Raw genomic sequence first — 14,920 nt, 5'->3', positions numbered from 1 at the left:
GTCAAACTTTCACTATTTGCAGATAACACGATACCGTATATAGAAAACCCTAAACACTCCACAAAAAAACTGTTAAAATTGATTGACAAATTCAGTAAAGTTGCAGGATACAAAATCAATCTGTAGAAATCTGTTTCACTTCTATGTACCTGTAATGAAGCAGCAGAAAGAGAAATCAAGGAGTTGATCCCATTTACAATTATACCAAAAACTATAAGATACTTGGGAATAAACCTAACCAAAGAGGTGAACGACCTGAACTCTGAAAACTGTAAAACACTGATGAAAGACATTACAAAGAAATGGAAAGACATTCCACACTCATGGATTGGAAGAACAAATATTGTTAAAATGTCTGTACTACCCATAGAAATCTACATTTAATGCAATCCCTATCAAAGTACAAATAACATTTAGAAGTAGAACAAAGAATCCTAAGATTTGTAAGGAACCACAAAAGAGCCTGAATAGCCACAGCAATCTTGAAAAAGAAAAGAAAAGCTGGAGGCATCACAATTCCAGACTTCAAGTTATACTACGAAGTTGTAGTAATTAAAACAGTATGGTTCTGACACAGAAATAGACACAGGGATCAGTGGAACAGAATGGAAAATAAACCCACAGTTATACAGTGTATTATTCTTCAACAAAGTAGGAAGAATATCCAATGGGGGAAAAGACAGTCTCTTCAACAAATGGTTCTGGGAAAAGTAGACAGCTACCTGCAAAAGAATGAAACTGGACCACTTTCTTACACCATACACAAAAATAAACCCAAAATGGATTAAAGACTTAAATTTGAGACCTGAAACCATAAAAATCCTACAAGAGAACACAGGTAGTAACTTCTTCAACATTGGCCATAGCAACTTCTTACTAAATATGTCTCCTGGGGTAAGGGAAACAAAAGCAAAATGAACTTTTGGGACCTCAGGATGAAAAGCCTCTGCACAGTGAAGGAAATCATCAATGAAACTGAGAGGCAACCTATGGCATGGAGATGATATTGGACAAATATCGTATAAAGGGTTAGTTTTCAAAATATATAAAGAACTAATACAACACAACCCCCTGAAAATAATCCAATTGAAAATTTGCAGAAGACCTATACAAACATTTCTCCAAAGATGACATCCAGATGGCAAATAGACGCGTGAAAACTTGGTCATCATCACTTATCAGTGAAATGAAAACTACAATGAGACTCACCTCACACCTGACAGAATGGAAAAATCAACAACACAAGGCACAAGAAGCGTTGAAGAGGATGAGGAGAAAAAGGAACCTTCTTGCACTTTTGGTAGGAATGCAAATTAGTACAGCCACTGTGGGAAACAGTTGTGGAGGCTCCTCAAAAAGTTAAAGAGAGGGGCGCCTGGGTGGCTCAGTGGGTTAAAGCCTCTGCCTTCAGCTCAGGTCATGATCCCAGGGTCCTGGGATCGAGCCCCACATCGGGCTCTCTGCTCTGCAGGGAGCCTGCTTCCTCCTCTCTCTCTGCCTGCCTCTCTGCCTACCTGTGATCTCTGTCTGTCAAATAAATAAATAAAATCTTAAAAAAAAAAAAAGTTAAAGAGAGAACTACTTTATAATCCAGCAATTGAGTATTTACCCAAAGAATACAAGAACACTAATTCAAAGGGATACATGGACCCCAATGTTTATAGCAACATTATCTGCAATGACTAAATAATGGAAGCAGCCCAAGTATTCATCAATATGTGAATGGGTAAAGAAGATGTGATATACTAAAGATACAAATGAAGTGATCTGAAGGGGTACATGCACCCCAATGTTTATAGCAGCAATGTCTACAATAGCCAAACTATGGAAAGAGCCTAGATATCCATCAACAGATGAATGGATAAAAAAAAGTGATATATATATATATATATATATATCTCCAATTATATATAATACAATATACATTATTATATTATTTTATATATTTAATATAATTATATTTTATATTATATTTATGTATAATTATATGATTATATATAATACAATATTCCATTATATATATAATTCCATATATTTATATAATTCCATTATGTATATAATAGAATATTGTGCAGCTATCAAGAAAACAAACTCTTGGTATTTGCAACAACATGGTTGGAACTAGAGGATATTATGCTAAGCGAAATAAGTCAATCACAGAAAGACAATTATCATACAATCTCATGGATATGAAGAATTTAAGAAACAAGACAGAATCATAGGGGAAGGGAAAGAAAATGAAACAAGATTAAACCAGAGAGGGAGACAAACCACAGGAGACTCTTAATCTCAGGAAACAAACTGAGGTTGCTGGAGGGGAGGGAGGGGGGAGGGATGGGGTAGCCCGGTGATGGACACTGAAGAGGGTATGTGCTTTGGTGAGTGCTGTGAACTGTGTAAGACTGATGAATCACAGTCCTGTACCCCTGAAACAAATAATACGTTATTTGTTAATTTAGGGGCGCCTGGGTGGCTCAGTCGGTTAAGCCTCTGCCTTCTGCTCAGGTCATGATCCCAGGGTCCTGGGATCGAGCCCCACATTGGGCTCTCTGCTCAGCAGGGAGTGTTCGTCCCCCTCTCTCCCTGCCTGCCTCTCTACCTACTTGTGATTTGTGTCAAATAAATAAATCTTTTAAAAAATAAAACAAAAATAAAAATAAATAAAGATGTGGTATATATATTTAATGGAATATTATTCGGCCATAAAAAAGAATGAAATCTTGCCATTTGCAAGGATATTGATCAAACTAGAGGGTCAGAGAAAGACAAATACCATATGATTTCACTCGTAATGTGGAATTTAAGAAACAAAAAAAGCAAAGGGGAAAAATAAGAAGACAAATCAAGAAACAGACTCTTAACTCTAAAGAACAACCTGATGGTTTACCAGAAGGGAGGTGGAAGGGAATGTGTTAAATAAGTGACTTGATCTTGGGGTTGTGAGTTCAAGCCCCACACTGGGCCTAGGACTTACTTTAAAAAAAGAAAAGAAAAGAAAAAAACTACCTTTCCAGTGTGGCTGTCTTGAACTTTTCCAAGTTAAGCTGCTGCTGGAGCTCTTCTGCTTTTCCAAGGGAGGGCCGGAGAACTCTACTTCTGGCCAGAGCTGCTGCAGAAGGTCTCTCCCTTGGGTCAGGGTGGATCATGCTCTGTTGATGTTTGACCAAAGCAAAAGATACAGAAATTTCACTGCTGGGAAAATCTCCCCACCTAAGCCAACTCCAACTCAGCTACTGCTGGTGAGTTTTGTCAAACTCTGCTTTTAATTTTGCAGGGGAAGAAATAAATGAAAACTTAGCTCCACCAGGGACAGGATTGTTATCTCTATACAGTGACATCTGTCATCTATAACTTTGACTTGTCTTTATCATATTTTAGAGCTATCTGTGTGATTAACTAGCCTAATGCCTTAATTTTAAATGGGGAGAAACTGAAGTCCTGAAATCAAAACTGACTTGCCCATCTTAATAACAGGACCAAGACTAAAACCCAAGTCAACCAACTCCTAGTTCCATTTGCTTTCTACTCCAACATGCTCCTTTCCACTTAAAACTAAGGGTACCCCCCCCCCATGACAGCCTTCCTACAGCACTCATATTCAGGTAGAAAGTACCTTAATTTAACAACTTAAATACAGTAAAAAGTAGCTAATTACTTACAGCAATTAGCAATGTCATAAAACGGAGTTAACACCGGACCTTCCATTTGAAGACCAATGTTCAGAACTGGCTCCACCATTCACTAAGTAGCTTGAGGAAGTGACTTAACTATGCTGAAACTCGCTTTCCCTTTCCTGATAATTGGAATAACAATATTCACCTTCTGGAGCATCGCAAGATTTAAATGAACTGACATATATGTGTAACTAGTGCACCGGACCAGCACCGAATTACTCAGTATGTATTAATTAAATCTAACAGTAATTTACACATAGAAAGTGATTAGGCCATGCATGAAAGTCTGCTGGGAGCAAGGGTTTACTTTATTCTTTCAGGAAAGCAGAAGCACAGAAGGACAAGTTTGCAACTAAATTTGAAGTTTTCAGGTGAACTATGAAACTCAAATTTAATCCCTAAGAGTAGATGTTTCTAAGACTATTGTAGGTGTCCTAACCAGTCTTCTTCCTTAAACCATGAAGTCTTACGTAGGTATTTTGAATTCTTAATATAATTCTAAGCTTCTCAACAGTGTCATTTTCTTGCACCTCTGTTTCAACAGAATCACCTCCTTTCCTTGTCCCTACACATACACAGATATCACAGAATACAAGTAACACACAAATATCTAAACTAACATTATGCCTTTTTCCAATAGTACAGCTGATTGGTGGTATTGCCAGTTACCCATCTGTAAAATAGCTTATACTTTCTTCTATACACTCAGAATTCAAATTTCTTTCATAATATCACCATTACCAATGACAATAGTTAAAACCCTGAAACACGAACAAAAAACCAGGTTTGATTTTAGAGTTAATCAGGTGTCAAAGGTGAGAATACAATCCAGGAACTGCTCTGAGCCTTGGTTCCCTGAACTGCCCACCTGTTGGGAAGGGAAAAGGAAAAAATGTAATAGGATTTTAAACTGGAACATAAAAGGTTCTATAATGTCCTCTAAGTTTCCTTGAAGCTTTCAGTCTGTCCTGTGACTTTTCTGGGCTTCAGGGTCATGATTCCTTTTTCTTCTGTCATTGGCACCACCAGCATCTCCTTTTCCCCTTCCCCACCTCCTTGCCATTGTATTTCTTTAAAAAAAAGACATTTCTATCTTCTCTCATCTCCTAAGAGATACCACCTTGAGTAGATTGTAAAATTCTTCCGAGAGCTTCTGAGGAATGTCGGGAAGGTTCCCGTCACGAATATGATGCCATGCGGCGCCATTGGTGGGTAAGGTCGCTGCTCCCGCGGCCACTGTGATTGTTAATCCCAAGGCAAAGATGTCTGCTTTGGGAAGATGCTGATAATCCTTCAAGACAGAAGAGAGGAAGGCCAGTTAGTTTGCCGAGTGAGAGGACAGTAAAGACCAACTGGTACGAGAGGTTGTTTTGAGTCCGTATGAGCTTGGACAGTGGGCAAGGCCGCACCTGCCATGACTGGTAGTTTACTTCTAGAGAAGATGGAGGATACAGCACAAATGCACCTGATTCACATCACTGTGCCCTGAAGCTTTTAAGGCAGAGTCTAAGTACTGTTTTATTCTATCAGGCTCAAAGTGGCTTCAAGCACAGACCAGCTAGGCACAGATACCATCATCCTAGAGGGAGTTAAATCCTTCCTACCCTGACTCCACAGACATCCTAAAAGGTAAGCAATAAATGAAGGTCATTTCGTCAGAGCTGATGTACTACCAGAAGGATGATAAAGATGGGCTGAACCAATAAAGGATTCCTTTCTGCTAGGGAATCCATGAGTTTAGGAATTCTAAGAAATACTAGAAACAGTAAAGGACCTTTATAAAAAACAGCAAAAACATTGATTTAATCCATGACAGAGCCAGCTTTCCTCATGCTGTTTTGTTCTGTTTTGTTTTAAGTTCCTTATCTTTGGTCTCAATTCTGAATAGGAAAGTGGATAATATCAATTTAAATTATAAATATGAACTATGGGGCACATGTTAGTTAACCATCTGACTCTTGATTTCAGCTCAGGTCATGAGATCGAGCCCTGCACTGGGTTCTGCACACAGCACAGTGTCTGCTTGAGATTCTCCCTCCCCACCCTCTGCCCTCCCCCCTACTCATGCACTAGGGCTCTCTCTCTAAAATAAATACCATATGAAGAAAAAAAAAAAAAAGAAGTGGTAGAGCGCTAAAAAAAATAAATAAATAAATAAAATAAATACAGTCTTTTTAAAAAACTATAAACCTCTCTTGCACTGTGAACCTTCATTCGAGAGTCAAAAAGTTCAATGGGTTATAAAATACCCTCTGTTTCCCTAATCTTTACCTCTTGTAAAATCTCATTAGCCAGGAAGCGACTATCTCCCTCCTCCACTTTTGGTTTGCCTATCGATGTCACATGACCCAAGTCACCTGAAAAAAGAAAGAAAAAAAATTGAGCCCTTTAAAAGCATGTCTTTAAAACTAGAATAAATGGGGTCATCACTATAAATTTTATAAGATAATATACAGATCGGAGCTTAAGGCACACTCACCAATTTTATTTTATTTTTTTAATTTTATTTATTTGAGAGGCAAGAATGAGAGAGAGTGAGCATAAGAGGGGGAGGGTCAAAGGGAGAAGTAGACCCACTGCTGAGCAGGGAACCCAATTTGGGACTCCAGGATCATGACCTGAGTTGAAGGCTGTCATTCAACCAACTGAGCCACCCAGGTGCCCCAAACTCACCAATTTTATACATCACATTGGCAGAGAGAAACCAATCCGCTTCATTTTCAATCTCTTCTGGGACTACAGGAGAGTCACTTTGCATCTTATGACAAATGAAGATGTTACCTGAAACAAAAACAAACCAACAATCAAAAAATACTGAATTGACAAAGTCACGATTCCTTAGCTTTTTCACGCCCAAGATTCTTTTCTGTGTCTGTCATTTCAGCCACCCTCCTCTCCTCCTCTTCTGTGTACATATAACAACACTATCAATGTTTCTTTTCTTCCATGGAATCTCTCTACTACTACTGAACAGCTCAGTGATTGAGAATACCTATTTTAAGGGAAACTGATCTCAGACACCCCTCCTCCTCTGAAGAGGCTAGTAGCTTCAAAACAAAGAAATAAGCCGAAAAACATGGTAATGATGTTTTCTTGAGTTTCACATTATTGAGTGCCAGAACCATTTCTGTTCACTTTAGTCAGTGCTGAATTAGAAAGAGTGTACACAGCACTAGTTGTCAATACTTTCGGGAAGTAGCCAAAACGTGATCACTTAACTATGCAGTAAGTTAGAGACCCATTTTCATACTTTGGCTTCGTTATCCGTGAAAGAGTCTTTTCTCTCTGTCCCCTAGTCCCAGAGGGGATAATGGACAAAGCTGTTTAAATTTTTTAGGGAAACAAATGAAAGAGATTTTGCCAGCTAACAGCATCTTCAACACTTGGTAGACACACGGGCACCAATTCTGACATGGGGGAGTCTGGCCAGAGGAGCAGAGCAGAGCCGTACTGACTGGGTTTGATGTCCAGGTGCACCACGCCAGAGTTGTGGATGTACTTAAGCCCAAGGGAAATCTGCAGAAGGATGTCCTTGAGTTTCGGCTCCTGGAAATGATTGCCAGACTTTGTGTTTTCAGATATAGCAGTCTGCAAGCTCCCACCTAGGAAGGAACAACAGACAGCAGCCCCACAGAATGGAGAAAAACTATGAATCTCAATAGGGAAAAGTGTAGTAAACAGTCAAGAAATTTCTTGTGAATGAGTTCAGTCCAACAAGTCTAGATTATTCACTTTCAGTGTAAAACATAATATCTGCCACTGTCTATACCACAGACACATTGGAGAAGAGTTACAGGACTTTTAAAGAAGAAAATAAAATGTCATACCTCAGGTATCCCATATGTGGTTCTATTGCCTTGAGTATGCCCCGACTAGCATTTTAGAAGTGTTATCTAATCATTAACCAGAAGCCAGTCGGGCCTGGACAAAGAGCTACTATTGACATTGATGATTAATTCAGTGTCAAGCTAGTAATTACAGGCTACTAGTAACTTTAATGTGATTGATTCTAAACTTAATTCCATTAAAATATATCACAAAATAAGAATATTTAATGACTGCTAACCCAAGGAAAATATAAACCTTCAATATACATCTAAGTCCTATCTGAGCCATAGTATTTGCACATCAGCTATGGATAGACTCTTGGTTTATCTTTATCAGTGAAAACTAAGGCCTGGATTCATCTGACCACCTGATCTTGTGTGCCCTGTCCTAAGGAATTAGAATGCTTCTGAACTCTTTATTTCATTAATTTGCATTCATTGGCAGCTCTTCAAATTATAGAGTCCTGGGTCTCCCTGGCAGTTAGGGATCCAGCCTTCAAGTATGTGTCCAGAACAATAGGGTCGGAGATGGTAATCGTATTTTTTAGGAAATCCATTCTTTCAAGTATCCTCTGTAAAATTCAATATACAGATTGACCAGTCATGTTAAAAATAATTAAATTCAGAAAGGAGAAGAGTTTTAGCCATTTTCAGAAACACAAAGAGGCCTAAAGTGAAGGGTGTGCCTTTTTTTCTGGGAATCTTCTTGCAAGGTATGTGTGGAAGAAGTTATTAGATAGAAAGGAAGAGTGAATTGAAACAAAGTCACCTAGAATCTAAGTTTGCAGATGAAGCTGTGAGGTGTGGCGGGGAGAAGGAAGCCTGCATCTAAGGCCCCCATGTCTCCTGGAACGCCTCTCCCTACTAGGCTACGTGCTCCCTCAAGACAGGGCCCCGTCCTATTCCTTTTCACTTTCTCAAGGTCTTGCACATAATCTATGTATTCTGAACTGAACGTCTAGTCTCACAACAGAGGGAAAGGAAAGACTGGGACAGGGACCCCATAAAAGGTATGAAAAGAGAGAAACATCCTGAGGGTATGTAGGAATCCTTTAAGATGGTCTTTTAGATAATAAGCAAAGATATATCGCCAACTCCCTGAAGAGCTACAGGTATTAAGGTAACTAGACCAGTGCTAGCAGCACTTTTAATTACTTAGAAGCTCTGTAGGTAATATTAAAGGTAGCCAAGTAATAATTAACAGTAAAAGTTACTGAAAAGCATTTATGCAAAAGTGTTAGAGGTCTTTATTTTGCCACAACGAAAGCTGATTGTCTTCCTCTTTATTGGAGAGCATTCTTAACTGTTCTTTGCTAAAGAATATTAAGGAAGTAGGTGTTCATAGAGCAATGCTGAATGAACTATAAACTTCATCCCTACTAATCTCAGCTACACTGGAGCCTTAACTCCATACCCCAGCGTACCACCTGGAGATGGTACCGGAATTGTCATCATTGTGTCCTCGGAGGAAACAACCAGCTCCTAGACAGCTCTTCTCAAACCATCTTTATGAGATTGCTGGCTGAATTCTTTCCTTTAGATAAAATAAAAGTGCTTTCCCTACTTGGCAGGGAAGGACAAAAAAAAGAAACTTGAAGACAAATCTATGTTTTTCCATCTGTTTATGAGGACTGTCAGATACTGAAATAGCAAATGCCTTCCAACAATGAAATGTAAACAGCAGAACAATAATTCAGCAGGATATTTGTTGTTTTGTTGTTGATAGGTTGTTGATATTTTGTTGTATTCTCAAAATCTTGATTTTATGTTGCTATCTACAACACAAGCATCTTTTTCTGCAAGTAAAGTAATTCCTTGTTTGGTAGGGGAAAAAAAAACATAACCACTATTCATGGTTTTCCACAGAAAATGCAGGCTTCTGGATGTCACATCACTAGAACAAATCCAAGAACCACCATCCTAGGTGGTTCTCTAGGTTCTCCCATCTCTAGGGGAGCAAGCTCTATAAAACCTCCGTGACAGAAGTCATCACAAGAAAATACCGCTGTTAGGGAGAGGTTAACCATCCCATCTCCTGAGTCGGTCGGAATCCTGGCGGCTGCATAATTGATCTGCTTGCTGGAAGACATTCAGGTTTCAGAGGCTGACCCCAAGGTGACACATAGGAGATCTTGGCAAGGTTGACAGTGGAAGAAGGAACATTTGATCGGTTCAGGGCTCACGAGGCACAGTTGGGAAAATCAGGTAACTGCTGGTCTCTACTAATTATGATGTACGTTATCTAAGTCATGTCATTTATAATCTGAATAGAGCCGTACCTATAAATGTGCTAGCCGGACTGCTAGAACAGGCTGGGGGCACAAGGGTAAAGGTGGCAAGCAGGAGGAGGAAGAGAGGAGAAAGAGAGAGAGGATGGAGGTGGAAGCATTAGAAGGAATCGGGCACTGGCTACTCTGCCACCTTACAAATACTTGGACTTAACTCTCCTTGATTTAGAGCCGAAGGGCAAAGTCTCAAAGTTATGGATAATCCATAACTATAAATAAGACAAATATAAGGGCACACTTTATTTTCAATGATCAGTTCACATTTGAAAGCAATGTATGTGAATTACATTTTGATAAATCAGAGTTACATTTTAATGGGCAAGTATGCAGTGAGGTTAGCAGACCACCATGGCAAACAGACAATGATTCCTCATAAATCTGCTCCAAAATCAACTGCCCAGAAACATCGAAAAGCCCTACGTAGTCTTCCCACACTTTACCGTGCTGATCTTATTTCCTGTTATAGGGATCACCTTGGTCCTGTCAGTCTATTTGTGGAGTCAGACCCATTCCCAAAACCATGCCCTTGGTCTGCATGCTGTTCCTCTAATGAAGTCTTCCCTCTACTTCCTTAAACTCTGGTAATCTTTTGGCAGACCCTCTTTCAAGTCTTACCTCCTTTTTGAGATTTTCTTGAGCTGCTCTAATAACAAGTATTGAGTTCTTATGATGTATCAGGTACTGGCCCTGTACTGGCCTTTGACATACATTGCTGCTATTTCTCAAACTACTCCCTTAAGTAAATATTACAATCTCTTTACTCAGTGGGACTGACATCCCAGATATCATACAACTAGTGTGCCAAACCCAGGTCTGCCTAGGTGTTGCTAAGCCCAGGCCCATTCTGCCACACTGTGCTGCCCCTTGCTCGTATGCATCTTCTCTGAATGCTTTTTATCCATAGTTGTACTACCTGGCTCTAAAGCAAATCGTCTCTTGTGTATTCATTGTTAACAGAGCAAGTGGAGGGAAGTTCCTGGAAGGACTTCTTGGCTCAATCTATGGTGTCTCTCACCCTAGAACTTAATACAATGTCACACCTGTAGAAGGGATTCAGATGTTGAGAAGAATTAGAAGAGGATTTGTAATAGGAATAATCACTCCTTCTTATTCTTTTTAAAATTTGAAATCTTTACAATGCCCCAAATCAGATTAAATTAATTATGTTTTGTTTGACTTTCTTGGCTAAGTTTGTTCTCCGATACTATCTTTGATAGTAGTAAAAGTCATGAAAATAGAACCAATGTTGGGGCGGGGAGGGAAAAGAATAGGGAATCTCAGGCTATGATAAGGAATTAAGAAGAGAAGATTAAGAAAAGTATCAACTTCTCTATCACAAGGAAAGGGTCCATTTTTTATCCTAAAGTGACTATTAGAAAAAGGGATTTAGGTGAACTTGCTAGAGGAAAAAAATCCAACAAAGTTCACAGTTAATACTGCAAGGAAATCAGACCCTAAGAAAACACCAAGTCATTATTTTGCAGTATATGTGTGATATTTTCTATGTTTCTAGCATTTCATAATATTATCTACCTTACTTGTATATATAATAATGAAGCTTTATCACTGACCGCTTTCCTCAAAAGTCAAGCCGCACATACATGCTCAGTGCTACCTGATGGTAACTAAAATTACTCCAAAACTGTACTATCAGAGAAACCGGAGGGTGGGTGTGTATGTTGTTTCTTAGGGGGAGGAAGTTTGGGAGGGATGCTATTATCTGATCTTAATCATGACCAGAATATGGGTAGCTACTCCTAAAATGCCAGCAAGCTTCTATTTAATTTGGTAGCACTTTCCTATTTTCCCAGGGAACATTTTGATGAGAAATATCTCTGCAAATAATCACGTGTAACTGTAGTGTGATGTCAACACCTTAATCACAAATTAAAATAGATTAAAACCAAAAGACTATTTTTTTTTAATTTAAGTAGCCCAGAAAAAGTTCTATCAGTTTCTTGTGTATGTATAGTCCTGAAGGAATATGCCTGAAGTCCTTGCATTTCATTCCCAGCACCCACTCCACGCTCACACTATGGTGAGAACACTGAAGCTTGGGGCGCCTGGGTGGCTCGGTCATTAAGCGTCTGCCTTTGGCTCAGGCCATGATCCCAGGGTCCCAGGATCGAGCCCCACATCAGGCTCCCAGCTCAGCAGAGAGCCTGCTTCTCGCTCTCACACTCCCTGTGTTTGTGTTCCCTCTCTCACGGTCTCTCAGATAAATAAATAAAATCTTAAAAAAAAAAAAAAAAAAAAAAAAAAAAAACTAAACTAAACCAAAGCTCAAAGGTAAGAAGCATCAAGATACATGAACTATGCCCCAATTCAGGAATCCACTTGAAAATTAATCAAAAGTTGGCTGTGTGAGTTTACCACTCCCTCCTTGAAAATGATAGGGACTGTGGTTTTAGAATATTTTAGAATACCTAGCAAACATAAGAGGAGGATTTACTATTCAAACCCCTAGGGCAAAATTTTTCTATATATTGAGAAAAATATGAAGGGGTTTATAGCTTCTATGTGTCAGCCACACATCAGCTCTGAGAGATCACGACATAGCATAAAATGGAAATTCCTTTTCAACACAACTTGTGTCCCCAGCACTCTGCTTCCAAACAAAATTATAGTACAAACTTTCTCGGTATGACTCAGCTATGCCTAGCATAAACTACAAGGAGGAGGCAAAGATTTTTTTCCTGGATGCAGATGTTCATCCCCTTCTCCATAGATACTAGTCTGCACACTTACCATTGCAGTATTCATTCTGAATAATCATGTGGTCATCTTCTGCCCATGCAGAGTAGTAACGTACCACATGCGGGTGATGCCCAAGGACTGCATGAGCATAAACTTCATGCAAAGCCAAATTCCTAGAAGACAGACAAGCATCAAGAAAAATGAGTCAAGGGGCGCCTGGGTGGCTCAGTGGGTTAAAGCCTCTGCCTTCGGCTCAGGTCATGGTCTCGGGATCAAGTCCCGCATCGGGCTCTCTGCTCAGCAGGGAGCCTGGTTCCTTCTCTCTCTCTCTCTGCCTGCATCTCTGCCTACTTGTGATCTCTGTCTGTCAAATAAATAAATAAAATCTTTAAAAAAAAAAAGAAAAAAAGAAAAATGAGCCAAGATAATATACATACAAATGTTTTTTTAAAAGACAAGATTCTGGACTCTGGGGAACAAACTGGGAGTTACAGAAGCTTGCGGGAGGGGATGGGGTAACCAGGTGACGGGTATTAAGGAGGACATAGTTGTGATGAGCACTGGCTGTTATAAGCAACTAATGAATGGTTGAACACTCATCAAAAACTAATGATGTGGGCCCCTGGGTGGCTCAGTGGGTTAAGCCGCTGCCTTCGGTTCAGGTCATGATCTCAGGGTCCTGGAATCGAGGCCCGCATGGGGCTCTCTGCTCAGCGGGGAGCCTGCTTTCTTCTCTCTTTCTCTATGCCTGTCTCTCTGCATACTTGTGATCTCTCTCTATATATATTTCAAACAAATAAAAATAAAATCTTTAAAGAAAAACTAATGATGTACTATATGTTGGCTAATTGAACATAATAAAAATACTGATAAAAAATAAAAGACAATGTATGAGGCATTATTAACAGTGGCAGAACATTTACCGAGTACTCACTGCTTACTTAGTATTTTAGTTCATTTAATTTTCGTAACTACTCAGTAAGATATAGTGGTAAGGATGAAGGCTTTAGAAAAGCTGTGACTGGTCCAATGTCAAGCCAGTGATAGTAGACCTAAGACAAGAACACTGATCATCCTGGTACCAAAATCCATGTTATTTTTTACTGAATGTAGCATATGTAAAGAGGAGTATTAGGTTGTAACTATCTCAGTGGCAGACATGCTTTGAGTTTTAATTTCACTGTATCACAATTAAAAAAGAAACTTTGATGGGCTTAATAAGGCCACTATGGACTTGATAGAGGATCCATTACAATATCCAGCTATCTTCTCTGTGAAGGCTGGACCGTCATTAGAGTCAATATTACACTTAGCCAATATGACATGGTCATAGGGGCAGTCTTGGGGAGAGATATTAATTATGGAACAGGAAATCCAACACACAAACAAAGTGAAATATAATACTCAGTGAATTTTGGTATAAAAATGAAGAATTCTGAATTCAGATTCAGCAAACTATTACATTCCTACAGTTAACTAAAGCATTGGCTGAATCTAAAAATAATTGTTTTCTTTGTAAAAGGAAAACTTCTGAACAATTAGCTCTGGGAATGAAAGTTACATTTTGTTGCTTTTTCCTCACTTGTAGTCTTTGAAACATTGAACTCACTATTGAATTCATTATTAATACAAAGTGGAAATACCAGTGAGTTAACAGTAACTTCCTACGTGGCAATATTTTTAATGAACTAACAGGCAGATCGTTCCATATACCTATTCATTAAAGCAAAAGCAGGAACACCAGTAGAAATAGCCTCAAGAACCATGCAAGAAAACAAACAAAAACACTGTAACAGAATTGTATCCAAATAATTATGGTTTAGTTTAAGGAAATAACTTATCTTTGGTTTGGAAAAGGCAGAAAGATTATGAATGTAAGACTACATACAATGAAAGGGCTAGCAATGGGCTGTTTTTAATGACATCAGTACTATTATTTAAAATGTTTTGACGAGATACGACTTTCCAAATCCAAGTTTGTACTTCTAGGACATTTCAGAGGAACTTACTCATTTGATAATCCTGCAAAAGGTTTTGTGGAACGTTTTATTGCATAAACGCATCCATCCAGCCTCTTAATACACTTGTAGACTGTACCAAATTCCCCAACTCCAATTTTTTCTACCTCCAAGAATTCTTTTTCATAGCGGGAAGCCATGTTGGTTTCTCGTAGAACACACCTCTGAAATATTTTATTAAAATGTTAAAATAATTCTAACCTATTGTGAGCAATAAATTTAAGGCATATTCCAAAATTTCTCAAGGTTTTCAAAAAGACTTTTGAAGCAAATCTATCGGATTCTGTGTCAGTAATTTATGGTAGCAAGAACCTCCCCGGTTGCTGACCACCTTTCATACTCTTCATAACCATCTATTCAACTCTGTACTGGCATTTTTACATATATTAAGTCTTTTTCTAGGTTATTTCTTCTTT

At 38.9% G+C, this 14,920-nt stretch overlaps 1 protein-coding gene across 1 annotated transcript in view; it reads right to left on the bottom strand.

Moving 5' to 3' along the window:
• The window catches only part of WEE2 (WEE2 oocyte meiosis inhibiting kinase), a 34,319-nt gene that overhangs the window by 2,168 nt on the left and 17,231 nt on the right, over window positions 1-14,920 (bottom strand). The window contains exons 4-10 of the mRNA XM_004741623.2: window positions 14,496-14,668; window positions 12,538-12,659; window positions 7,130-7,276; window positions 6,348-6,455; window positions 5,946-6,031; window positions 4,795-4,965; window positions 3,007-3,149 (exon numbers count right to left, since the gene is read on the bottom strand). Coding sequence (XP_004741680.1) covers window positions 3,007-3,149; window positions 4,795-4,965; window positions 5,946-6,031; window positions 6,348-6,455; window positions 7,130-7,276; window positions 12,538-12,659; window positions 14,496-14,668 — 950 coding nt within the window. The remainder of the gene's footprint in view (window positions 1-3,006; window positions 3,150-4,794; window positions 4,966-5,945; window positions 6,032-6,347; window positions 6,456-7,129; window positions 7,277-12,537; window positions 12,660-14,495; window positions 14,669-14,920) is intronic.

The sequence above is a fragment of the Mustela putorius genome, unplaced genomic scaffold, assembly GCF_011764305.1.
Source record: "Mustela putorius furo isolate JIRA1106 unplaced genomic scaffold, ASM1176430v1.1 tig00003845_pilon_pilon_pilon, whole genome shotgun sequence".
Classification (NCBI taxonomy): domain Eukaryota; kingdom Metazoa; phylum Chordata; class Mammalia; order Carnivora; family Mustelidae; genus Mustela; species Mustela putorius.
This window is presented reverse-complemented; position numbering and strand designations above follow the sequence as displayed.